The 27,924-nt window shown below is 42.9% G+C and overlaps 1 protein-coding gene across 1 annotated transcript in view; it reads left to right on the forward strand.

Annotated features, from left to right (window-relative positions):
• SUSD6 (sushi domain containing 6) overlaps positions 1–18,854 on the forward strand; it is a 58,376-nt gene extending 39,522 nt beyond the window's left edge. The window contains exons 3-6 of the mRNA XM_040332976.1: positions 9,497–9,694; positions 11,250–11,388; positions 13,745–14,169; positions 17,640–18,854. Coding sequence (XP_040188910.1) covers positions 9,497–9,694; positions 11,250–11,388; positions 13,745–14,169; positions 17,640–17,665 — 788 coding nt within the window. The 3' untranslated portion in view covers positions 17,666–18,854. The remainder of the gene's footprint in view (positions 1–9,496; positions 9,695–11,249; positions 11,389–13,744; positions 14,170–17,639) is intronic.
• Positions 18,855–27,924: the final 9,070 nt, after the last annotated feature.

The following is a 27,924-nucleotide window of genomic DNA, read 5'->3' on the forward strand; positions in this document are numbered from 1 at the left end:
CCCCCCATAGACTTATTATGGGGTTTCCGTTGTCTGACATGTCCTCTACACCCGGCAAAGCCGTGGCTGACAGCACAGTGTGAGATTGGGTTGGCTCTGCTTCAAAAAAGGTATGTATACTGATTTATTCTTTACTGGGCTAGATGGGTTAGTATTAGATTGTGGATGTCTGTAGATATTTCAATGTTGGGGTGGACTTCTCCATACTATCCAAAACTGAAAATGTTGATTCATACACTTTTTAATAATTTTAAAGCCACGGGCTCCAAATGAATTAAAATGAATCTCTTGCATTCAGCAGACCTGTTTTTCAGACCATGCATTTATGATGCCCTTATTCGTTGAAAGGCTCCAAGTCCCCCCACTTAAAATTGCAGACATCCATTGGGCCCTAGCATTGCTCTATCTATCTTTCAGGGAAGGATTTTATATACTTTTAAAGTAGACTGACTTCTGATCGTATGTAAGAATGTGAATTGGGGTCCCTGGATTGCAAGCTCCTTGAGGGCAGGGACTGATGTGATTGTACTATATATAGGATTGGCTGTTGTGCTACTGTATGGAAATGCTATATGATATGGATACATTTTGTACGTTGTTCGAGTTGTAGAACTCACTTTTTCTTTTTGCTCATGTAAAATCACTAAAGAATGTAAAAAAAAAAAAAATACAGCAAAAAATGAATCCATTATGTGGATTTTTACTTTGCTTGTGCAGGATATTTTTCTTTATACAACGGTGTTTGGAACCTTTTTAATGCTTTACACCCAGTGGGCATATATTGCTGTCCCAGTGTACCTCACCCCTATTCTGAACTGTATGTAACATAGTCACCCACACACCAATCTGTCAAAGTGTGAGGTAGAGCTTCTTGGTTACTGTCCAGCTAATGACATGATTTTTTGGCAGTGGCATGTGAAGCTCCATGTGCTGTTACATGACGTAAATGTGTATCCATTAGCTGAGCATATGTTCTCTGTTCCTGGAGACAGATTCTAATAAGACGGAGCAGCTCACCAATAAACAAAAAGAACTAAGGCCAAGTTCACCTTTTTGTAAAAAAAAAAAAAAAAATGATTTTGCAGGTAAAAAAGGTTCATTTATTTTCACTGCAGCCTGCAAAGCATTACACCTTTTTGATCAGTATATCATGGATGCAATGTCATGCTCCTGCAGACACTCAATAAAGCTGTCTCCCCATACCTTCCATAAGGCATTGGAAGATGGGACTTGTAGTGCATTCATTCACATATTCCTGTGAATAAATGATGCAGTGCCGCGAAGAAGTACTGTATGTACCGTGAAATGAATGAGAGCTCTAGTGTTCCTGATATATGACTGCCAGATAGAAAAACCTTACAAAATGCTGAGCGATCAGTCTGAGTTTATTAGGACACGCTGTGTGTTGGCTGCATTTTTTATCTTTTGGTTAGAGTATCGTGGTTAACAGGAAATTAAATCTACTGAAAGTGTACAATTAAGAAATGATCCCACTATTATACATGCCTAGAAGAAATCTTCCTTCTTTTACCATACAACATCCATTCTCGCAATGCCTCCTTTTTGTCCTTTTAGGGACTTTGGGAAGAGTTTTAGATGTAGAGTAGGGAAGAGTTAGTCTGATAGGCATTAGCCAGTTCAGGGACGGGCCAGATTTCAATCCAGGTACCCAGGTCAATCCATCTGTCGACTTGGGTGCAACCAGCCTGTTTGATTTTTCTAAATGCGATTACTGCCAGCGGCTTTAGCCGCTAGAAGTAATGTATTCTGCTGGTCAGGAAAGCTCCCCGTGCACCCAACCCCCATCTGTGGTGGAAGGAACGAAAATCCAGTAATCTATGGGCTGCTTAAAGGATTCATGTTCCTGATCCTGAAGCCACTCTCCAGTCCCTGCACCCCCTGTGACAGCAGGCTGGGGATCGTCTCTCTGTACCTGCTGTCACTATTTGAAAAGAGCGTGGCTGTGTGTGGCTCCACCCTCATGGCAGCATCACTGACTTGTGAATCAATAAACTACAAGTACCGAGCACCTTTGTGGTGGTCGATTTGTAGTTCTCGGTGAACTACCAAGATGTTATTGAGCGCTTAAGTAATTCATTGAGCCTTCCTGACTTTGTGAAACTGCCTGCTCCTACGATGTACAGGCAGACTGCTTACACTGGCAGTCTATAGGAGTCCTACATGCCACCTGTGGTCTGCTGATCGTGGGTGCAATGCTTTCCAGGCTCCTACAAAAAAAATATAGTACTGTATTTATTGGCGTATAACACTCACTTTTTTACCCTGAAAATAGAGGGGAAACTGTGCCTGCATGTTATACGCAGGGGGCCGTGGAAAGTTGTTTTCCTGAAACATCCCTCTTAAAGTTGGGGTGCGTGTTATACGCCTGTGCGCGTTATATGCCTGTGCGCGTTATACGCCGATAAATACGGTATATATTTTTACCTGCAAAGTGAACTAATCTTTTAAGAATATAATTTAGTGTTACTTTTAACACTGAGAAGTCATTTAAATACACATTACCAAGTGGGAAAACGGTCTAAACACACCATAGCTGGTTGAAATATCCCAGTCCTTCCATCGCTTCTGTTTAATCTTAATAAAAAAAAGAAAACTGTATCCTAGGAATGCTACTTTTCGCTAAAGGGAATCCTGCACAAGAACATGCGTGTTCTCCTAGAAAGTAAGAAGACTTGTTGGAAATTGCTTAGTGCGTTTTTTATCTGATTGCAGTATTGCTGGCATTTTGGTGACTATAAAAAGTCTGTTCCCCCACTTCCTTTCTCTCTCATCAGTTGTATACGAGTACTGTTCATCTGTTTGTGTTCATGTGTGTGGTTTCCTGCCGTTATTGATGTTCTGCCACAGCTGCTGGAACCACATAAATGTCCCGGCTCTGTGCAGCCTCTAGTAGAGATCAGTGTGTGTTCTCAGCTGTTCCAGCCACGTGGACAGTTACTCTAAATATGGGGTCCTGAGGGAACAGAGCATCTGCTGTATGAGACATAAAGATCTCCCTGCCTCAACTTGCTCATAGCTTGTGTTTTGTTACATTTTATCTGCTTGGCCTACTCACAGATACAAATCTTTGAGAAAGAGACAACTATGAAAAATGTTGTCTCATCAGTAAACCATGTCTGCTTCTTCGGTACATTATTTAACCCCTTCGTGGCAGAGTGTAAAACAATTCCACCTGAACACAATTTTGCAACTTTGACATTGTACGTATTTATCGCAACAACTTTGTATATCCAGGTGAATTGCATGAATTGCAAAATTACAAATTTGTCATTTTATTTGGTGGTAAACAATAATGGATATTTCCTGATCTCCTCATTTTTTTATTATCAAAGGGCCAAAATAGTACCTTTTTTTTCTAGAAAAATGTTTTTAAAGCGGTGGTTCCCCTAAAAATAAACTTTTGACATTGCATTTGCTATAATAATTACAGTTAGAATCGGCTGGTTTTATGCAAAAAATACCTCCGTACGTATCGTTTGTATTTTTCGTTCCCACCGCCACTTCCGGGTACGATGCTGGCGGTGGGCGTTCCTAATTGATGGACAGGCATCCGACCGACGCATCCATCGCGTCACGAGATGCCGAAAGAAGCCGAACGTCGGTACGGCGCATGCGCAACGACGTTCGGCTTCTTTCGGCATCTCGTGACGCGATGGATGCGTCGGTCGGATGCCTGTCCATCAATAAGGAACGCCCACCGCCAGCATCGTACCCGGAAGTGGCGGTGGGAACGAATAATACAAACGCTACGTACGGAGGTATTTTTTTACATAAAACCAGCCGATTCTAACTGTAATTATTATAGCGAATGCAATGTCAAAAGTTTATTTTTAGGGGAACCACCCCTTTAAGCTGAATGTCTTGCTCTCACCATAACTTGCCACCAAAGAACAACCCAAAATAAATTCTCCTGCTCTTGATGATCACAGCAATATGTGATTTGTTTGCACCTGTAGTAGGGCACAGAAATAATAGTGCACATTTTTGTTTTTTAGCCTCCCTAGAACACACCGATACTAATTTTTAAAAATAAAATAATCCTACCCAAAATATACTGACCCTTACATGGACCATTGACCATAACACCGACCTAGACCAAGCCTTGGTCTAGCTATTTTTTTAATTACAATTTTATTTTTTACACTTGATTAAATTTTTCTCCCCGTTTTACTTACCTGACCTCTCGAAAGTCCTGCGCGCGTCCACGTGATCCTCTTCGGTTCCCAGCCTGGCCGTTGATTGGCTAGGCTGGACGGATTGATAGCAGCGCAGCCATTGGCTGGCGCTGCTGTCAATCACAGCGTGGGCAGGGCCGAGTGATGCAGTCGCCGCTGTATCACGGGAGCTCGCTCGCAAAAGCTTTCCACCATGCGAGCTCGCATGAAGGTGGAAAGCTTTTGCGAGGAGGAGCCTAGACAGCCGCCAAGGGACCCCAGAAGACAGGGTTAGGGGACACTCTGTGCAAAATGAACTGCACAGTGGCGGTAAGTATAAAATGTTTATTTTTTTGTTTTTTGTTTTTGTTTTTTTTAAACTTTGCATTTAGTGACCCTTTAACTGAACAAAGTTTAGAAGCTGATTGGCTACCATACACGGCTGCACTCTCCAGTTTTAGTAAATCAACCCCAATGTATCCTTTTCTCTATTCAGAGGAGAGGGAAAAAAACACAGGAGCTGGCTGCCCACTGATTGATCACTGTAATAGCCAATCGGAGGCTATAACAGCGATTTAGGTTCTCAGGAGCCGGAAGTCCTGGTTCCCGAATCATTAATATGAGACCCAGGGTTCTCGGAGAGAGCCCAGTCTCTGTGCTGAGACCGTGCTGTGCAGTGCAATCCCAGCACAAATGCTGGTAAGCCTTTTAGTAGGTCCCATGTATGTGTTGTCGGGCGGTGGAAAGGGGTTAATGTTTATTGAAGGAAATAGTTCAGTCATCACTCCAGCTGTCTGCAATGTCATAGCTGTCATCATATCAGCTACAGAGAATATCGGCCTAATTGTGCACACATCGGGAATAAACTACTTCAGGAGGATATCTGTAAAAATGTCAATTTACTAAGGATTTTCCAGATAAAGTTTTCTGTTTAGTTTTGTAGAGTGGGGAAGGGTTAGATACTGTCTTGGGTTTATATTGCTCTATGGACCCCCATCAGGAAACTCTTCCCTTATTTCCTGTCCCAGTGAGAGGATATCACCGAAGAAATAGGAAATCTCTCCAATGGGAGACTACGCATATAAAACCTTTTTTAGGAGTGTGTGGAAAGTTTAGAACTCTGTCTAATGTTAGATGTCCCCAGTCTAGGACAGTCTCCTACAACATGGATCCAACCACAGCTGTGGCTCATCTGCAGGCTACTGCAGTCTTCTGTAGCATTACTTGCACTAAATACTGGGGGCCTCAGGGGCCTCGGTTGAGGCCACTGTAGTAGCTTTATTCTAGTTGGCTGTGTGTGTATATATATATATATATATATATATATATATATGTGTGTGTGTGTGTGTGTGTATGTATGTGTATGTGTGTGTGTGTGTGTGTGTGTGTGTGTATATATATATATATATATATATATATATATATATATATATATATATATATATTATATATATACACATACACACACACACACACACACACACACACACACACACACACACACACACACACACACACACACACACACACACACACACACACACACACACATATATATATATGGGGGTTCAAATGTAAATGGACATCACCCGACCCAATCCACTAGACGGCTGTGAAATGGATCCCCCTTCTGTCTGTTTTATAGCGGATCGGATGTTGGCGGGTGTAAGTGAACACATGTCTGTTTACATCCGCCGCGATAGGGGGCAGTGGTTGGCCTGATTGGGTTCCTCTGAAAAACTGACAGGCGGACCCGATCGGTTCAACTGTGCGAATCGGCCTAAAGTGTATGTCGGGGCAAAACAAATGCCTCAGCCTTTTTATAGTCTTATGACACAAAAGAAAAATGACTAAGAGGCATGATTTGCATCCTATTTTACAAGATCATTATCTTTACAGATATCTTAAAGATGAGCTCTAGTCAAATTGCTGTTTGTTAGAAGTCAGCAGCTACAAAAACTGTAACTTGTAATAAACAGACACTCCTGTCCCATGATCCAGCGATGTGCTCACCCAAGCAATTCTTTCAATCGGTGTTCTGTCCCCGGCACCGATATCTGAACTGTGGGAATCCAACTGTGCGGCTTCACAAGCAGCTGCCCACTGTGCATGTAGAAGCCACGCTGCACTTTGTGAATGGTCCGCAGACTTCTGGGACCTATGACGTGTCCTAGAAGACTGCGTGGTGGGAGGAGTCCAAAAATCGTCAGAAAATCGAATAGTGTGTATGACAGGGCTCGACAAACCCCCGGGCGCCAGGTCGCAATTGCGACTAAAATTGGCAATCTGGGCGCAATCGCGTCGGGCTGCGCCGGCCGGTAATTGAGGCCGCGGCCTTCCGCAGTACTATGGTTCCTTCTGGAATCTGGCACCCTCTTGTGGTGCCCATTGGTATGACAAGACAACCAGCAATGCTAATGGAGCTTCCCTGCCAGTTTCCATCTCCTTCCCTTTACTTAGAATAAAAAATATATATAATGTTTGGGGTTCTACTTTCTAACACCATAGAGAATAAAATGGCGGTCGTTGCAATACTTTCTGTCACACCGTATTTGCGCAGTGGTCTTGCAAGCGCACTTTTTTGGGACAAAATACTTTTTTAATTAAAAAAATAAGACAACAGTAAAGTTGGCCCAATTTATTTTATATTGTGAAAGATAATGTTACGCCGAGTAAATTGATACCCAACATGCCACGCTTCAAAATTGCATCCGCTCGTGGAATGGCGACAAACTTTTACCCTTTAAAATCTCCATAGGCGACATTTAAAAAATTCTACAGGTTGCATGTTTTAATTTACAGAGGAGGTCTGGGGGTAGAATTATTGCTCTCGCTCTACCAACTGCGGCGATACCTCACGTGTGGTTTGAACACCGCTCTCGTATGCGGACGCCGCTCACGTAAGCGTTTGCTTCTGCGCGCAAGCTCGGCGGGACGGGACCGTTTCCTGGCTCCTAACCTTTTTTAGCTGGCTCCTAGATTCCAAGCAAATTTGTCAAGCCCGGGTGTATGGGGTGGAAGAGTAAATCTGTCTAGAATGAGGGAAAATCCAATCTTGGACAGGTGTCACTGGAGGCATTCATTTCTGTTCTGGTTACAATAGTTATCAGGACAAACAAGCTGAATCACCATGTTCTATAAAAAATTTATGTAATGTATGTATTTTTTTTTATTTATTTATTTTGGAATACATCTATTGTCTTTGGCTAATACATCAAAGATACAGAGATTAAACCTAGTTCTTTAAACATGGCAGAGATGGTGCAGTGAGGGCTGACATTTAAAGGGGTTTTAAAGGTTTGTTTTTTATTTTTTTCACCTCCTATGCATTAAGGTGAAAAAAAAACTGGCAATGATGCCCCCCCCCCCCCCCCCCCCCCCCCGTTTTACCTACCTGAGCCAGGTCACCTGCTGCGCTCGCCCCCGACGTCCTCTTCTCCACTCTGTCTGGCCATGGATTGGATGGATTGATGGCAGCGCAGCCATTGGTTCGCGCTGCTGTCAATCACATCCAATGGTGCGCCTCGCCGGGGAGCAAGTCCGAGTGATGCAGTCTGCGGCTAAAGCCGCCGGCTGTATCACAGGAGCGTGCACGCAAGAACTAACCCCCATGGGAGAGAGCGCCTATGAAGGGGGTTAGTTCTTGCAGGGAGGAGCCGAGACAGCCGCCGAGGGACCCCAGAAGACCAGGATCGGGGCCAGTGTGTGAAAAATTAGCTGCACAGTGGCGGTAAGTATAACTTAACGGTATTCTATATATCCATTTGCTCTGTAAGGAGGAAGTCTGTGAAGCAGTTTCTTGCTTTTACAGTAATATAACCCCTTTCAGTGTTCTAGGACAACAGGTTTTAAAAGGGAAGTGTATATTTTAATAAGTACCCATTATAGTACAGTATATCCTGTAGGTTTGTGGAACCTTTTTAACACTATCAAATATTTCACACAGTTTATAACACACTGTCGCCTGACTCTCGATTTCAACAAAAATCTTCTTCTAAGATATGTGCATTTAACATATTTTAGGCATGTTATTTACCTGTAAAATCCTCCCTTGTGAAGACTTTCCAATGCCCTGAGGTGCTGCTGCCTTGGATGTGATCTCATCAGCCCCAGCAGACTTGGAGATGTTTAACTGACTTTATCTCCAATTTTTCCCTTTTGCTCCTCCCCACCAACTACATAAAAGGTTATGTAGTAATGTAAGAAGGGTAGAGGAGCTGGGCCAGCACAGGCAGCAGTTAGACACACTCCAAGAGGAGGAGAGGGCTATCGGTGTTTCTCGACAAGGGTGACGTTTTGGGTTACCTTGGGGTACCGTGAGCACGGAACCCAGTTTGCACTGGATCGGCATCATGAGTTACTATGGTATTGGCAGGTAATCTGCCAACACCATAACGGCCATTGAAGCTCTAGGACTTCATTTTCTGCCATGGTGTTAGCGGCCAGCCTGCACGATGCCTGCTCATAATGCTAATCCGGGGCAGGTGGCCAACCCTAGCATTCAAGACAGAAGCCCATCTGTTCAACCTCCTACCCTCTGCATCTCTGCTGCAACCAAAAGGGGGAGTGTTGGGGGGGGGGGGGGGGGTGTAAGAGTCTGTGATGATGGGGAGACTCTGTCATGGTAGGGCACTTCACTGGCATGAAGAAGGGCCTCTGTGAAGGGAAGTGTGTGGGCATCATCCCAGGCTCAAGTTCCCCATTGATAAGTAACATTTAAGTATTTTTTGACATTTTTAGACTAAGGGTGTCTCAATATTTTGCATAGTTTAGTTTAGTTTAAAAGGGTGCCAACATTTTTTTGGAGAAAGCCCAATATTTGATGTGCCATGAAGGAGGGGACCAAGTAGGGAATTGATTCCTCGAGTCAAATTTTCTAGCAAACTCAGAGGTACTTTCTTTCTACTTTAAAATACTTGATTTTTGAGGTGCCTTTTTATCTGCATTTTAAGTTGGTGACAGTTTGTTTACATGGAAAGATCTTCTTCGGAATAATACATTTGGTAATTTTTCCTTTCTTTCCTTAACCAAATGAGCACCAAACGGCAGAACTTGCTGAACACTGACCGTGAACAATGCTCTATTTTAAGCATCACTTGCAAATATTGGATTGCAGTCGCCTTGTTTCTCTTGCACAGTTGTTGCTTTGCCATAAATGTTTCAGCCCTTTGTATAAGTTAATGGACTTTGTGCGTCAACAATATTTTCTTCAATACTGTTTACTGTGCATTTATAGTACAGGATTAAATTCTTAACGCAGCAATTTTGGCTTAGTTGTGTTCTAATACTTGTATATCTTTTCTTTGTTGTCTCCTCTTTAGTGTGTCCACCACCCCCAGAACCAGAGAATGGTGGATTCATGTGTCACCCACCACACTGTGAAAAGTCGTTTACTTCTGGAAGCGTCATAGAGTACTTCTGTGCTGAGGGGTACATGCTGAAAGGAGACTACAAGTTCCTAACATGCAAGAATGGTGCTTGGAACCCACCTATGGGAGTTAGTTGTAGAATGAACCAAGGTGAGTGCTTTTACTTATGGTTATATGGCAGTGGTTCTCAACCTGGGGGTCGGGACCCCCTCGGGGGTCAAATGACAATTTGCCAGGGGTGACCGAATCCTGGGCTGTTCCTGAAGCCTGCAGCACTCTCAGCCTTTTCGCAGCCATCCAGCAGGGCTGTCCCTGGAGCCTGTGGCCGCCCAGCTGGGCTGCTCCTGGAGCCCTTTCCTGCCCATTCAGTTCACAGCATGGCTGTGGGGCATAGACTAGAGGTCAGCTGGCTGGTGAGAAATTTGAAGTGGGAGGGGCTGGAGGAGACCCTATCTCCTGATTTCGGCATAGGTGTCACTGCTGCGAGACACCACAGATCTGGAGACACAGTGAGTAACACTACCTGTGATTAGAGTTCTCAGATCAGCAGATGATCTTGATCAAGAGCATCTAAGCTGGCTGATCAGAACTCCCTGCCAGCACTCCTAAAATGTACCAGAAGGGGTTTTAATAATGTACGAGTGTAAGGGACTTGGGGAGCCCTAAATGTCCGTGGGCTAGGGGCGCAAATTACTTGTCTGGCCTTAGGTGCTAACAACCTATGCTATGAAAATTCTACTGTTAGGGGTCCCCACAACTTGGGAAATTTTATCAAGGGGTCACGGCACTAGAGGGGTTGAGAACCACTGTTATATGGGATACCTGGTTCCAGGAAGCGGCGATGATTGTTGTGTATTATGGGAATCAATGGAAGGCGCACTCCGGTGTGATTATTCAAGATATTCATTGCTATAAGTAGTCAATGAAAATGATGAAGCTATCTGTCTGATTGGTGAACTGTACACTGCCATTGCCATTTTTTTTATCACCTAGTTGGGAAGGATTAAAACTTCTGTCTGCTTTTATCCTCTCTCTGGGTTTCCTTTAGATCAGGGGTGTCAAACTCTATTTCATTGTGGGCCGCATCAGCATTATGATTGCCCTCAAAAGGGCCGGTTGTATCTGTAAGATTAGATGTCCAGCGCATCCCCTCCCCTTACATTAGATGTCAAAAACCACCCCACCATCAGAAGTTGAGTCCCCCTTACATCACAGTGCACCCCCCCCCTTTCCTTATGCTGCTGCTGGGAAGAAGCTGCATGCATTGCTTGAAAGTAGGGGTCTGGAGGAGGACCAGAGGAGGGCTGGAGTTCTCCTGCAGCCACACTAGAGGTGCGAGGGCCACATGAAATGGCCTGGAGGGCCGGATTCGGCCCGCGGACCTTGTGTTTGACACCTGTGCTTTAGATTTTCCATCACTTTGTATTCTGGTGACAACGATTTACCGTTTTATTTTTTTATTCTTTTTTTTTTTCCCCCCAAGGATAAACAACAAAACGCACACAAAAATGTGTTTTGTTGCTGTGATGTTTTTTCCTCCCTTACTGTCTGTAAAATGGTTGTCACCGTGACAAAAAGTGAGAGAAAAAAATCTGGATAACCATATAAACAAGAGTAATAAAATAAATAAAGTTTTGGTTAAACTTTAACACTGCAATGTAGTGGGAAACCTTTGTAACTTCCATGTTTTTTTTTTTTCCTACAGACACCAATAGAAACACGAGCATTGGGGTCCCCACACTTTCCATTGTTGCCTCAACAGCCAGCTCTGTGGCCCTGATACTACTCCTAATTGTCTTATTTGTCCTGCTGCAGCCCAAAATCAAGTCCTTCCACCACAGCAGGTGAGTGTTGCACAATGTCTGTACATCTTCGTAATTGATCATGTACGAAAGCATATTGCTGTCTCAACAGGTTCACGTTCACCTGAGGCAGCTTTCAGCCGGAGCTAGAGCTGAAGACGCTCCTTTATTTAATAAAAGTTTAATTGATGGTTTCTGTAAAACCAGAAAAACTATACTGTATATGGCAAGAGGTAAATGATGTCAGGCAGCTTTCACTTTACTTTTGTTGGTCTCTTCTATGAGTAGGTGGCCCCTAGGGTTGGTATCTGCACTGCATACTGAAAATGTATCAAATCAGTTTGAACATTTAGAAAATGGTTATTTATTGCAAGGTTATAGCTGTTGATATTTTTATTGTGAGTTTTTTATTTATTTTTTCTTTTGTAAATTTTATGTTTGATTGTTGTGAAACATTCATACATGGGCAGAGGATATTAACATTACTTATGTACATGGGCAGAGGGTATTAACATTACTTATGTACATGGGCAGAGGGTATTAACATTACTTATGTACATGGGCAGAGGGTATTAACATTACTTATGTACTTGTATAAAAGGATACTTAAAATGAGCTGACTCACAATGGAGAGGGGACTTGGCGTGCCCCTGCTGCTTTTCACCAACTTTCCTATATTGTGATCATTTCATTGTTCCCCATTTTCAAAATTTATATACTAATTTTTAAACTGATAGAGGGCCTAAATGTGTGTTTCCCCCCCCCCCCCTAAAATGTACAGTAGTACGTGCTTGTTCTGGCTTGGGGCATTTATGTTTCTGCAAATAATGTTGATCGTGTATGTGTTGCTTTTATCTAGCTGGTGGCTAGTCGGTTTTTATTTGCCTATATCCGGTGTGAAAGCAAACCTTACATAGCAGTTCACACCGGTGCAACTTGTCATGCGATTTGACAGTTCCAAAAACGCATGACAGGTTGCACCCCATTGCTGGCAATGGAACCGTTCATATTGCCGCGGCTCATGTCGCAGTGATTATGAAAAAGTTATCTGCACTATTTTTTTTACCAATTTTCATTGCAGTGTGCATAGACTTCTGTTGTATGAATTTACAAGCATCAACGAAACAGGCAGTACAAATCACGGCTTTGAAGTCGCGCTGAAGTGGTGCGGCTTTGAAATCGCGCTAATGTGAACAGGGGCTAAATGTTTACCAAAACTTGGAAGTTAAAGTGCTTTTAAAGGCAGAAGGTGTTTTTTATTTTAATGGATTCTATCCATTAAGATAAAAAGCCTTCTGTGTGCAGCAGCCCCTCCAACACCCCCTAAAACCAGAGCCCCATCTCTATCCAGCGATTGTTACAAGAGAGACTTGGCTGCCCAAGACTCTCCTCTGCGTTGCCTGAGACTGCAGTGGAGCGCCAATGGCTCCTGCTGCTGTCCCTGGTGTGGAGAAAGCCTCTTGAGGAGGTGAGCAGGAGTGTCAGGATGCCCAATAACACGCAGCTCCTTTCTCTATCTGCAAATTAGAGTGTCCTGACACTCCTGCTTGCCCCCTCCCCCTCAAGAGGCTTTCTCCACACCAGGGAGAAAGCCTCGCATTACTGTGTGTAGTTACAGACAGAAGAACAGGAAGTGAGGATTTCTCAGAAGAAATAAGGATATTTAAAAGCAAAATGGAAGGATGAGGTAAGTGAAGGAGGACTGCACTAAGATAAAGGAAGCTATTTAGGGAAAACATTTTTTCCTTTACAACCCCTTTAAGTAATGAACGAGATTTGCTGATCTACATTTTGGCCAGCCATTGGGTCTGGTGAGTTTGCATTCTACATGTTTAGTGGCGGATTTCACATTGTTGATCACTATTGTCTACATATGAACTTTGATTATTTATACATTATCTGATGGACAGATATGACCCCCATAAAACAATAAGGGATGCTATGCGTGAAGTTTTATCCAGGAGAACGCTTTCTATTCATGGCCCCCAACCATAAACCTCTTGCTGAATTATTTTGCACCACTGATTTTTAGGGTTCTATTTGGTAGAAACAAACAGATCGCCCAGTGATAGTCAAAATCTTACTGGCATACCAGTTTAATAAATGCACCGATATGAAAATGTTCTGCACTCCAACAATCAGGAGTTCTGACATCACTATGACTTTTCTGATACGCACACTTGATCCAGGCCAGAGCGACAAGCAAATGGCAGCGACAAAAGTTAAGGTCAGCTAGTTCAGCCCTCTATTTCATCCAATACAAGCTTCTTTTAAATGACAGTGACTCACTGAGCTACTTTATATGTTTGATCATGTTTTACCGGTAGTAGAGTTTTCTGTAAAGGACACTTGAAGCCTTCATGACTTTTAATTATTTTTCTTGTATGATCTGATACAGGCGTGAAACGCACATGACGGGGGAGCAAGTTTCCATCATGGTTGATGGGGTGCAGGTAGCCCTTCCTTCGTATGAAGAAGCGGTTTATGGCAGTGCAGGAAATTGTATCCCATCTGCCAGCTCTCGTGTGCAGATTGTATTATCTGAAGGACCAGGAGAAGAGCAGGATATACAGCAGGAAGTACCCGGCTCCAGCATACCAGGACAATCTCTACAGAATGCTCAGGCCGCTGGCCCAGCCATGGCACATAATTCACAATGCACAGCTGGCAGCTCACAGCGATCAGAGACTGTACTCGTCCATCAGACTTCTTCCCAGTGGGTGTCTGGAGCACAGAGACGGACACTGGGAAGGGAGGGAGCTGACTCTGAAAACAGCGATGTGCAGAGTCTTCTTTCACTCTCTTCTGAGGAATATACAGATGGTAAGTAGAGGTCATGCTGATACATTAACACATATATTATATATAGTTAATTTCAAGTGATAGTTGCGTTATGCTTTTTAAGACTAATTTTAAAGTGCACTTTTTCCCAGTATGGACATTAACTTATTTACCCTTAAAGTGATATTAACCAATTGCCGAGCACCCTATAGCAGTTTTATTGCTGCAGGTTGGGCAGCTGTGAGCAGGATCACATATATATACTTGATTCTCAATTTCCGCCTGTAGGGGCCGCTTCTGCTGTGATTCTTCGCAGCAGAAGCTGATCCGCGGGTGTCGAGCACTTGATGTCCTCCAGCACCCGCCGATCCTCTGCAATACATAGACAACTGAGATATGCCTATGTAATCAAGGCATATCTCAGTTCTGACACGGGGAAAGGGATCGATCGATCCTGTGTTCCTTCAAAGCAGGGACTAGAGTCGACCCCCCCCCCCCCCCCCCCCAAGTTAAACCAGCACACGGTGTACACAAAAACACAGGCTAGACACAGTTGACCCTTTGATTGCCCTAGATGTTTAACTCCTTCCCAGCCAGTGTCATTAGTACATTGACTGCATATTTTTAGTATGATCGCTGTATTAGTGTCAGAAAAATGTGTATATCCAGGGCGCTCCAAGAATTTGAATACTGACAGATAAAGTCTGTGTTGGAGAGGGTAGCAGATCTTCACACACTTTAGGCAGCACTCAGGGAAACAAGCGATCTCTAATGGGAACAGAAAAACAAACAAGGCGCCTCTAAGTGCAGAAAAATAAAACTTTTAATAACCCCTAAAGGGGTTAAAAACACAAGATGGTGGATGAAGCAGGCATGTAGCAGGTAAGTGTGTCCACTTTGCTGCAAAGTGTAGGTCAGTGTCGGATCGTCCTGTCGCAGTATCGCAGCCCTGCTATGACCTGCTGATCTTGGCCATTACTAGTATAGGGGGGGAAAAATCCATAAATATATCCCATGGTTTGTAGACGCTATATTCATGTAAACCAATCGATGTACGCTTATTGGGATTTTTTTTTTGTACCAAAAACATGTAGCAGAATACATATTGGGCTAAATATAGGATATGTTTTATGTCGGTCTTTTTTTGTTTATAGCACAAAAAAAAAAAAAAACGTAGAGGTGATCAAATACCACCAAAAGAAAGCTCTATTTATGGGGGGGGGGGAAATTGCATACATTTTTATTTGGGCACAGCATTGCATGACCGAGCAATTGTCAGTTAAAGTGACTGTATCGCAAAAAGTGGCATGGTCATGAAGGGGGGGGGGGTAAATCTTCCAGAGGTTAAGTGGTTAAAGTAAAAAAAGCATAAACCTATATATATACACACACACACACACACACACACACACACACACACACACACACACACACACGTACATTTTAGAGGCATTCAGAATATTTAATCTGCTTATGGATGCACAGATTTCAATTTTTTTTCTATACTTAATCTGAATGAAAATATACAGTACATATGGTGTGTATTAATAACATTTCAAGTCGTTACATACTTTTATATGCATTTCGAAATGTACTATAAAGGCATATAGTTGCATGAAACAATGAGGGTGTCGCTTGTGCTTTTACTGCTTGTTTAGAATATGTAAATAATTTAACATGCATGATTTGGCCACAGGTTCGCTTTAAGCAGCACAAAATGCTGAGCCTTCCCTACTTTGCCTAGAGATGTGTTCAGTCCACCTGGAAGCTTTGCTGCTCTTTGTGAATCCTGCATGCTGGTCAGTAGGTTGATTGGGCCAGACACAATATAGAACAGGCTACAAGGGATATTTGCCTCCAACATTTTCTTAAATTTTTTATTTAAGAAGTGTGCTCTGAAAAAGTAAAGTAGTATAAGCAGCATCAGTACACATCATAGCGTATAATTGGGGGAATAATTGTCACAATGTACATTGCAGATCTCTGATTCGGCTCAACGGATACAACATATATTTTTTAAACGTAGAAATGTCCTCCTTCCATAGTATCAAGGGAATTGGGAGGAAAGCAAAGGAAAACTTTGGGAATGTGTGTCTCAATACCAGGTCTGATCAATTATATCTAAAATGCTGAGAGTTGAGGTTGGGGAAAAAAAAAGGAACAATCCAAGGAAAAACGGAGGTCCCAGCCATTCAATGTTGGGGTTCTGGCTATTGTGTCAATGTACTGAGTAGAGCAAGTGTAACACCATCCATGGCATCCAAGTGTCCCTGGATTAATTTTCTCTGTTATAACGTGAAGCCACCAGGCTTTCCATTGATCTAATGTCGTTCAATTTAGCGACCAGTGGCTTATTGTTGGCAGAGGGGTTTGCTTCCAAAGATCAGGAATTATGCCCAGTCTGCATTGAACCGGTGTAAGTTGTAATAAATATCCCCCAACAATTAAAGGGTCTTTTCACCAAAAGATTTTATAGTTGGTCTAGGATACTAAGACACTCCCTGGTCTCTAATGTTTGTTGGGAGCTCCTGTAGATCTCCTCAGAGTTGCTTCTAGCTGTGTTTTTGCACATCTTGGAGTTTTCGGTGTTTCTACTCCATTTGGTTTATTTTCTAAAACGATGAAATAAATGAGGTCTGGCAGAAAAAAATGGGGGTCTTTATAAAAGCAACAGGTGTGTTGAGAACCCTTTTGGGTGGAATAACTTTTTTAATTCGTACCTGAGCATTTCTACAGCTGACTGAACAGGAAAGTGTAGTTAACTGGAGCACCATGTGTTTAGGAGAGTCCACAATTGATGTCATCGAAGAGGCACAGAGACAACCATCCAGTGCGTTTCAGGGATATGAATGGGATATAATATCCACCCCCCCCCCCTTTTTTTCTTCAGGAGTTTCAAATACTGATTGAATTACATGGATTGACTTGTATGGGTTAATTGGAGGGTAATTCAGCTTGGGAGTACATTTTGCTCCTTTTTCTTCAATTATGTTTCAACAGCTAGTTGTGTGAGAGGAAGATATAAGGGTAGGTGGGGTTCAGGGAATCAACTAAGTTGTTTTTTTTTTTTTTTTTACATTGTTTATATCTTCCGAAGCTATCCTGAATGATGATAATCTTTTGGTCCCTCAACTTTACCCACTCTTGCCAAAGCTATATTTTGCCCATTTGCTCCACTTTTTAAGTATCGGCCAAAAAATTATTAGTATACAACGTTGTATGTCTGTAGGGCAGACTCCAAGGTGATAAAAGCTGCTTCTTTGCTGCCTATCAGCCCTAAGCCCTGGTGCCCTCTCCATATAGGAGCTTTGGCAACCCTTCCTGGTCTCACACAATGTTCCAATGCCATTAAAAAAAAGCTTGTGTTGCATGTGTATAGCTTTAGGTACCTTACCTCAACAGCAAAATGTCCTAGGAAACCGTTTTAAAATATTGGCTATATAATGTATCTTGTGTTCGGGGAATGTCTGTAGGTTTCTTTTAATTAGTTTCTCGTAATCTCTCCTCCCCAGATATCCCTCTGCTAAAAGAAGCTTGAAGAGATCTGATGCCTCACTCAACCCTGCGGGATCCCTACAATCTTCTGCTCTGCATTTCCTGTATGGACAGGAGTTTTGGAGCAGACATGTGCCTCCCTCACCCCACCAACCCACTTAGCACAGACACTTTGTTCCCCATCTACACAATGCTGGGAGCAGGTTGTCTGAGCCACGCTTGCAGAGGTGTACAACTCTATTTAAAATGTATGTGTTATGCTGTAACCTATATACGAATATTCCTGTGATATGGGCTGGATCATACATTGCCTGGCACGTTTTCCTACTAAATATTAATACCTCTTGGCCTTCCTAGTGATTTCAGCACACACAAATGTTGTTGTGGACCTCCATAAGACGCTTTCAAATAATTGGAATATATTTACATGGTTCCCAAGGGAAGACTCTTGTCTCAGGTTAAGCCATCTAATTCAGGTGGCTACAAAATTCATTGTCCAGTGCAATATTCGCTGTCTTCGCAAGCATCACTGGACAAGGACTTTTCCAACACCTAAGGTGTAGACCACTTCTCACGCTGGCTGCTTTCCCCATTAGAGGCTTATTCAGTTCACTCTTCTGTTAATGATCATTACAGACTTCATAATGAAAGGAGAAACCATGTACAGTAACCAATGTTGAATAACTCAAAGGTGATTGAAACATGGATTTACTGCACTTTGCCTATTGAGGTTTGCCTTTTTAAAAATAGGTTTGATTGATATCTTCTAGTAATGATTGTACCAGAGGAGCAGCACATCTCCATGACCCCTGAATAGGCTGTGCTGGTGGTTTGGCATTTTGTATGGGATATGTGTCTACCATTAAGTTACTGCAAAGCATTTTGTAACTTTTAAAAAGGAGGAACATTTTAAAATATAAGTTCTATCGAGAGATACATATCATGCATTGGGGTAAGATTCATTGCTCCATACGTATGGGACTCCCAGATGATGTGGGATGCCCAAAAAAATAAATTAAAACTGGTGCACGTGCTAAATCTATACCTAGAGCACTAGACATGGAAATATTGTAATTTAGTATAGTAGCTCCTGTATGTCTAATAATCCACTTCAAGATGATTCTATTAGTTTACATTTCTCAAAAATGTAGGACACTTCATCTCTCGTATATTTAGTCAACTGGCCAGGATTTTATCTAGTTAGAAGACAATAAACCCGTTTTTATTGTTCAGCAAAGGTGTGAAGACCGTATATAAGATCTAAATCCGTACAAAATCTATGCCTAAATGTAATGCAGAGTTTTCCAAAATGCACAACTTAAAGCGGTAGTTCACCCTCAGTGTCAACATTGTACCATAAAATCAGGCATTGTAGCGCGAGCTACAGTATGCCTGTCTCGAATTTTTTATCCCCGTACTCACAGTGTACTGGTACATTATAGATTCCAACTCCCGCGGGGAATGGGCGTGCCTATGGAGAGGGAGGATGATTGACGGCCGGCTCTGGCACGTCACGCTCCCCGAAGACAGCCGGAGTAGGTCTCGGCTCTTCACGGCGCCTGCGCACAGGCTATGCGCAGGCGCCGTGAAGAGCCAAGCCTATTTCGGCTATTTCCGGAGAAGCGTGACGCGCCAGAGCCGGCCGTCAATCACCTTCCGTCTGGATTGGAACGCCCATTCCCCGTGGGCAGTCGGAATCGTCTATGTACGATTGCACAGTGAGTACGGGGATAAAAAATTCGAGACAGGCATACTGTAGCTCGCGCTACAATGCCTGATTTTATGCTAGAAGAAAAAAAAAAAATTTTTCTTGTTTATAGGGTGAACCCCCGCTTTAAGCAGCTGTATCAGAGCCGTGCCACATAGATGCGTGGTTTTAAAATGTTTTCCCTTTAAGCTACAAATGTATAGCCCTGTATAAGAATCCCTGTATGGAATACCTGGAAATATTTCAGGTATCACGCGGTGCTCCTGAGAACTGGATCCTAGACATCCTTGTTCATAATCCCATTCCAACACCGCAGCCTAACAAAGAATGAGTTGTGCCAGAAAGGCCAAGGTGGAGATGTCAAGAATGGGAATTGAATATGATATGAGTGTGGAGGGGGGTATATTAAACACTGTGAAAGGGCCATCCTTGCCAACAGTGTTTCATACATATAATGTCAGGTTCATTAAGTTGACCAGGAACTCAAGGAAATGGATGCATCGAGTGTATCAAGTTTTTTTTATATAGGAAGATATGGGAGCTGCTGGCAGGAGTGAGAGGAAATAAGGGAGATTGGAATTTTGCAAATGCGTGTATCTGAGTATGTTTGTATATTTCATTTACTACAAAAGACTAATGCCACATACACACCTACACAAGACACCTTGAGTAGGTGTGTATGGTTTTGAGTGCGTGTGTATATTTGTGTGTTCATGTTTTTGTTGCAGCCTGTATGCTTTTTTGGGGCCTTTTTTTTAGTTTTGTTTTCTAAGCGACTGTTCAGAGCCGGCACTGTTGCAGTGGGGTTTTAACATGCAGGCATGCAACAACATATATAATATATATAATTTTTTTTTCTTTTTACAGCTAAAAACAAAATATCAGTTGAGCAAAAAAGATGCACTTTTTGAAAATGTGGGCCTGTCGCATATATAAAAGGGTCAGCCATTTTTTGAATTCGGCCCATACTGAGGGACCTTGCAGCTTGCCTATTCACTTTCCTCAATCATGAATAGAGTGGACATACAACCAAAAATGGCCTTCATTTGCAGTGGTGGTTTACTTCAGTGGCACTAATCTCTGGTTCTCAAAGCCCACTAAGAGGTAGAAACTCTGCTCTATAAATTGGTAAATTGTGTAAGAGAGCAACCTTTATTATTCCACTAAGATTCATGCCCTGATGGGTCTTGAGGACCTGATTTCAGCACTGCTGGTTTACATTGTGCCACTTTTTAGTTTCCTTTTAGTCAGGATCAGGTAGCCTGTGGCTCATCAGCTGTAGAGGAGCTGCAAGACGTAGCATGACCTGCTGGACCTCATCTACCAGAGCTTGCTGGTATTTGTTGGGCTACCACAGCTGGCAGGCCTTAGGTTGCTTTTGCCTGCTGCATTGTCACTAGACATCCTTCCTTATATTCTAAAGTGCAATATTTTCAAGAGCATTAATGTATGAGCTGCACAGTCTTTCACCAGTTTGTAAATACTTTTAATCAGACTCCTCTGCAACTATTACCAAGGCTTGGCTTTATATCCTGGGGTGTTTTTCATTTTTCCTTTTTTATATTTTTATTTCTTTATGTTCTTCGAACAGTGCCCTCAAATATATATCAGGTGATTCCTCTTTATGCCCACTATTTCAGAGCTATGGTTACTGCCCTATGACATTGCATGAAAGATGACAATAGAGAACCACTTCAGTGGTGGTCTAACCTCAGTACCGTCTTCCGGGTGTCCCTGGGCATTATGGAAGTCATTGCGTGTTGTATGGTTTATGGGGCACTGCATGACTGCGTACAGGGACAGGTAACCCCCTCTGGTGCCAGAATGATACATTATAAACAAATCACAGCTTTATTCCCTCTGCTCTGACTGTCAACTTGGACATTGCTGTGGGGCTGAAGATAATATTTTAATATTTGTACAAAGTAATTTAATTTTAATTGTTCTATGTATATAACTGCATTTCTAAATAATAAAAAAAAAAGTCTCTTTTAAAGTTTAAATCATGTTGTGTTTTTTCTGTGTGGAATGTTTAGTTTGTTAATACAATAAACATGGGTATGATTTCCTCACTTTCTACCTATGAATACGAAGGAAATGCTGTGACAGGCCCATTTTTTTTTTTTTCAAATGTTTGTCTAGGCAGAACCTGCATTCATTATATCTGGTCTCCCACAGTACACAGAACATGGAAATTCAATTATTTTAAGTAATTATAAGCTGATAAATACCTCTATTAGCAGTATATAGCAGTCCTATGACTTCCATCAGTTCCTAGTAAAGCTTGTAGGAGGAGTTTTCATTCTCCCCGAATCCCCTGTCTGGACATGCATGCACCCTCCCAAGAAAGAAAAAACTGAGCATGTGCAGCCTGTCCCCTGGCTCTGTAAATATCGGGTTATTTTTTGGAGGATCAGAGAAGATGGGATCAAACAGCCTTTATACATAATGCAAAAGATTATCCCCTTAGGTTCCACAGTGAGCATAACAAGCATACTTTACTGCATATACAGACTGATATTACTGTTGTGGGTTTAGTAACACTTTAAACCCCGAAAAGTGCAAAATGCATCTCTACAAGTGGAGAACAGAAGCCAATTTTTACCCATCTGTAATTTTTCATATTTTTTGCAACAGGGAGTAAATTTTGTGCAGATAGTCACCATTTTGTTAGTCTACTAGATGATTCCCCCCTGTCTTGTATCCGTTTATCCACATGCTGATCCGACAGATTTTGGGGAGCATTTGAGCGGTACTATGTTTGATTTGGGCTACATGTATCCCCCATATATTTATCCCTCCTTGTTTTATCCCATGAAAGATGCAGTAGGTACAAAACATTATTGACCTGTCCAGTGAGCTGACAATGCAGTGCCTTTCTGTTACACTTAAATCCCTACCAGCGTTGTCGGCCCTGCTCACTGGCTGGACTACAAAATACATCCTGGGTGGATAGCTTAGTCAGTTTAGTCTTGTGTATGAATATGTCTGAGCTCATCTCAAATACTGGCGGGCCAAACTGCCTGTGCGCATGTAGGCTGCAAGTAAATTTTTAACTGGCTGCTTGCTAATTTCGTAATGTTCCTCCATATTGATCAAACGTAGCTCTGCCCTATGTACCTGTATGAAATATGTCCTGGGACAAACCAAGTCTGCTATTTCAGCTTGATCAAGAAACATTAAAATATCAATGAGCTACCTGCAGCTATTCATAGCTGAGGCTTATGTGGTGGATTATTGATCATGCAGTTAGAAAACTTTGTGTGATCTATATTGTTTCCCCCCTTACAAGCCACTTTGGAGGCAAAAGTACTTTTGGTAGTCCATAAATATCATCAAATGGCAGCATCTGAAGAATGCCTTTCACATCCTAGGGAAATAACTGCTCTATGGTTTTTACTGCATTATTACCATTACCAGAATGCTAGTTATTCATCCTTCTACCGCTCATTAGGTCTGCATTTTTGTAACCATTCCAAATTCTGTCCAAGGAATTCTTGCGTATGTGCAAACCATTTTTTTTTAATTGTGGACAGTGTGCGGAAGGTTTTGAACTCATGTTGGATTTTTAGTGCTATCCAAGGCTCTGTCCGATATATTGCCCTCAGTGACAGTAGTCTCACCAGACATGGAAAGTAAAAATCTCCAACTGCAACATAGAAATTAAAAATTATTATTTTTAGGGCTGTGAAAATTAACAATTGATTCCTCGATTAATCGGTAATTTCTTTGATCGATCAAAATAATTTTGATCGTACGATCCGCGGATTGAGCATCCGCTGTCTCGCCCATAGGAAAGGCCGCGGCTTCGGCCTAGCTCCAGGGCCACAGCCATCTTGGTACACTCGGCAGTGGCCTAGTAGCGGCGCACTGACGTCATCACCCGCCTGCTTGTGTCGTCTGCGGACGGGTCTGCCTGCTGTCCTTTCTATTCTGGTAAGAGCAGGGAGATGTGTATATTACAGTATGGGGGGAGATGTGTATGTTACAGTGGGGACTATATATGTTGGGGATCCGAAAAATGATCCGATACGTCTTAAAGTTTAATAAAAAAAAAATATGGTAAAAACTGTGTGCCTTATAATTAATCGAAATTAGTCAATTAATTGATTAAATAAAATCGATTAATCGAACACGAAAATTTTAATCGGTAACTAATTATTTTAGTAAAGTAGGGGAAGGAAAGAACCTCCCCCCCCCCCGCAACTTTGTTCCTGTTGCAAAACCTCTTGAGGCTGTACACACGATCCAATTTTACGATAATAATTGTCTGATAGACGTGTTGTGTCAGATAATCCGACCATGTGTATGCTCCATCAGACAATTGTTTGCTGTTCATGCTCACCAACTGTCTGGTAATAAATCTGTTACGTCGGATTATCCGATCGTGTGTACACAAATCCGTCCAACTAAAATCCAAAGTACAAACTTGCCTGCTCCGAACCAATGTTAAACATTAAGACACATTAGCAAAAGTTGCCCAAAGGGTGGCGCTAAAGAGCAGAAAAAACACATTTCTTTATCGTATATCACGGGACACAGAGGCTAGTAATTACTAAGTGGGTTATAGTCCACATTCAGGTACTGGACACTGGTGTAATCAATTAGACAGGAAGTTTCCTCCCTATATAACCCCTCCCATACTGGGAGCACCTCAGTTTGTTCGCCAGTGTCTAAGGTGTTGGTCACGAGTGAAGATGTGCTCTGAGGAGCTCCACTGGAGGGATCCATGCTGGATTTAAATCGCCTCCATAAAAACCAGATCCATCCAAAGTGCCTTGGGCCAAAGTGGATGGTACCTGGGGCCTCTTATCCGAAGCATGAGGTTTTCCCCTGTAATGCCTCTCTTCGGAGGGCTGGATCCTGGGTTCCAGTACTATGGTTATAACCACATACCAAAAGATTTCTGGCAGGATGCGGTACAGGTCCAGGGGAGTGGAAACCCTGTCTTGGATCCCGGTCCCTGAAGGTCTGTTGACAACCCGTGGTGATGGGTGAAGATTGGGTCTGTCTGTGCTCAGCAGTATCCTGCAGCGGGGATAAGGTAAGTGAAGACAATCCTAGGTAAATACCTTAAGGATTGTCTTCCATGAGTATCTGCATGTCTTCTCTGTTTTCCGCCACTAGAGGCAGTAAAGAGACATACCTTGTATTTCGCTTACCATGCTCTCCAGGAACGAAAGCTCAGTGTTAGCCGGTCTGTTGAGCTGCTCACTTCCTCCGCTTCAGGCTCTGCCACAGTTGTGTGGGGGGAGTCCCTCGTAGTCCGGGTCCATGGCGCTCCTTGGGGGATCTCTCGCTCCCCCCGCCTCCACCATTTGCCTACGCGCGTGTGCTTTTGTAGGCGGGCGATGTGGTTGCTGCACGTGCTCGCCGGCTTATGGTGCAGACGCAGGGCGGGCCCTTCAAAAAAGCCCAGACGTCAGAGCTCTGTAAAGCCAGCTGTTTTTTTTGCTAGACTAAGTTCAGCTGTTGATGCACCTTTTGTTAAGTTCCTCTGCTTTTAGCTTAGGACTTTCGTCTCCCTGTAGAAAAGGTTCAGGAATATAAAAGGGCACCAGGGTATCGCCATCTGAATCTGGTGGCCCTTACCATGCCTGCATGATACCATCCTCCCCTGTAGAGACTTGAGGCAGCCCACAGGTTGAGCCATCGGCCCTGTCAGACATTGTAGCCTCCCCGCATATGTCAGTTTGGACATTTTGTGCATTGCATTTGTTGGTCTATAAGAGGTTAACTGCTATATTCACAGCATCCTCGCAAGAAGCAGAAACCGGGGTGTGCCCCTTCCCCTGCTCTAAATCCTCAAACAAAAGGATTAAAAGACCGGAGGGTGATAGTTCACCATCAGAGGACAGGGAACAGGTGCAGTCTAACGAGAGGAGGAGCTATCAGAAGCCTTGCAAGTTCTGGAGTTGCAGCTGCAGTCTTTTTCAGAGATTCATCCTGCATATAACTTAGCCTAGACGGCCAAAGCCTCTGTCTCCTCCTTGGGGTTTAAAAAAAAAAAAAAAATTCTATAGGTTGCTAGAAAAACCTCCACAGGGTCCTCATCCTGGTGCTGGCTTCAGGCTAACCAAACGCACAACTGGGATGCACAGTTGCTGGTGCACATTGCTAATGCACAACAGCTATATCGCATGATTGCGGAAACGCAAGTCTGCAGGGGATAACTTCCCCTTTACCAGTCCACATGTTTGCATAAAATACATGTTTGGAATGTTCAAAATGCATGTGGGGTAAAAACAAGTAACAGAACATGTTTACCGTTGATCACATAAAGATACATGTTTCTGTTTGTATGCGTTTACATGTTTTTTACATAGTCTCATGAGGATGCTTGGTCACATTAAAGTGCTTAAGTCGCATGGAGAGGTTTATTTGCACAGAAATGCCTAAAGTCGCATAAAAATGCTTGATTGCATAAAGATGCTGGATCACACAAGGTTGCCGGGTCACACAAGTCCTTGATTGCCCAAGGATACTTGGTCACACAGAGAGGCTTGTTTTCACAGAAATGCCTAAAATTGCATTAAAATGCTTGATTGCATAAAGATGCTGGATCGCACAGGGGTGCTTGATCACACAGAGACTTGGTCACACAAGGGTACTTGTACACACAGTAGTGCTTAAAATGCATTATACATAGGGTAACGCATATAAGTCCGCCAGTTAGGTCGCCCTTGTGCTCAGGGAATTTGGTCTAGTTTTGTCGGCTTACAAGGTCGGCACCTTGGGCCGATGCACCATATTTCCCTTCATCCTTCTAACAAGGGAATTGGTGTTCTTGGTTGCAGTAGCCTCCGCAAGAGCGTTTCAGTATTGGCAACTTTCTTTGTATAGAGCCATACTTAATTATTCTTAAGGATAGGGTGATGTTAAATCCTCACCAGCCTTATTTCCTAGAAGGATCTAGTTTTAATTTGAATCAAGATAGTCTTGCCTTTCTTTTTTCCAGAACCTTGTTCTGCGGAAGGAAAAGTTATTGCTTTTCTCTCAATCATAAGAGCGGTTAAAAATTTTCAGATATAGGAAACTGACATTTTGTTGTGCTGCCAGAAGACCCTAGAAATGGGCAGGCAGTGTTCAGATCAGCTATTAAAATGGTTACACACTTTCTCATTAGAGTAAGAAAAGTCAAGGCCTATCTGAAGCAGCTGCTCGGATACGGAAAACTGATGATGTTGCGCTACCAGGAGGCCCAAGGAAAGGCCAGGCAGCATCTAAATCAACTGTTTTCAATGTTGATTCATCAGGTTATTATTCAGGCTTGTGGTTTAAAGAGAGGGTTTCCCCCTGTTTCTTTTAGAGTGCACCCTACCAGGATAGTAAGCTCTTCATGCGTGGTGCATTACCAAGCCTTTATGACTCAGATTGCAAGGCCGCAACTTGGTCATCGGTGCTTACGTTCACTAATTTCTATCAGGTGAATGTAAGACGGCAAGAGGATGTCGCTTTTTGGCGCAGTATGCTGCAGGCAGCAGTATAGGTCCTCACATCTTATGGCGGTCTGCGTTATTTGTGTCTCCCCCCCCCCCTCAGTAGGCGTTTCTTTGGGACGTCCCTCTTAGTAATTACTAGGTTTTGTGTCCCATGATGCACGATAAGAAAATAGGATTTTTATAACGGCTTACCTGTAAAATCCTTTTCTTGGAGTACAATACAGGACACAGAGCTCCCGCCCCTCTTGTTTGGGGATATTGGAACACTTATCGCTTTGCTACAAAATCTGAGGTGCTCCCAGTATGGGAGGGGTTATATAGGGAGGAAACTTTCTGTCTAATTGATTACACTAGTGTCCAGCACCTGAAGGTGGAATATAACCCACTTGGTAATTACTAGGCTCTGTGTCCCGTGATGTACTCCAAGAAAATGATTTTTACAGGTAAGCTGTTATATAATTCCTAGTATTTAGGTTTTGTTAGTTGAAAATGTTGTGCCGTCTGTATGCATACCAAGTTCATGGCCAACGCCCTTCGGACCAAAATCCACGGATTTGTCTGATGGAAGTGCGATCATGTGCTGGAGGCTTTAGACTTTCAAGAGAAACTGTTGTTACTGTGATGGTGAGAGAGGGGAAAATCTCTCTAACAGAGCTGCAGATAGTCCTAATAACCTGATAGGAAATCTAATACTTCCTCAGTCTAATTATCCATATAGTGGCTTTTTCATGACTGTTGATCATTCTCAGTATTGGATCAATAGTGAGTCTCATGAGAGTCCGTACAGAGCACTCAAACTTTAGCATGGCATTAAAGAAGAAATCAAATTTTGTGACTGCCTTAAAGGGGTGGTTCACCCTAAAAACGACTTTTTTTTATTACAATGGCCCCCCACATTACAATACGATTAAGGATCTTATTACTTTTTTTGAAGCTGTACATTTGTACAGCATATTCACCCGTTGCGAGTCCCGCGGGAGTGGGCGTTCCTCACATGTCTGTGATTGACATTTTGCCCAAAAACGAGCTCCCCCCCGTCGCGTAAGCCGCGTCACGGTTGGCGAAAGGAGCCGAACGGCGAGTCGGTGCTATACTGCGCATGCGCATCGCCGTTCGGCTCCTTTCGCCAATCGTGACGCGGCTTACGCGACG

This window comes from Rana temporaria, chromosome 13 (genome assembly GCF_905171775.1).
Source record: "Rana temporaria chromosome 13, aRanTem1.1, whole genome shotgun sequence".
Taxonomy (NCBI): Eukaryota; Metazoa; Chordata; class Amphibia; order Anura; family Ranidae; genus Rana; species Rana temporaria.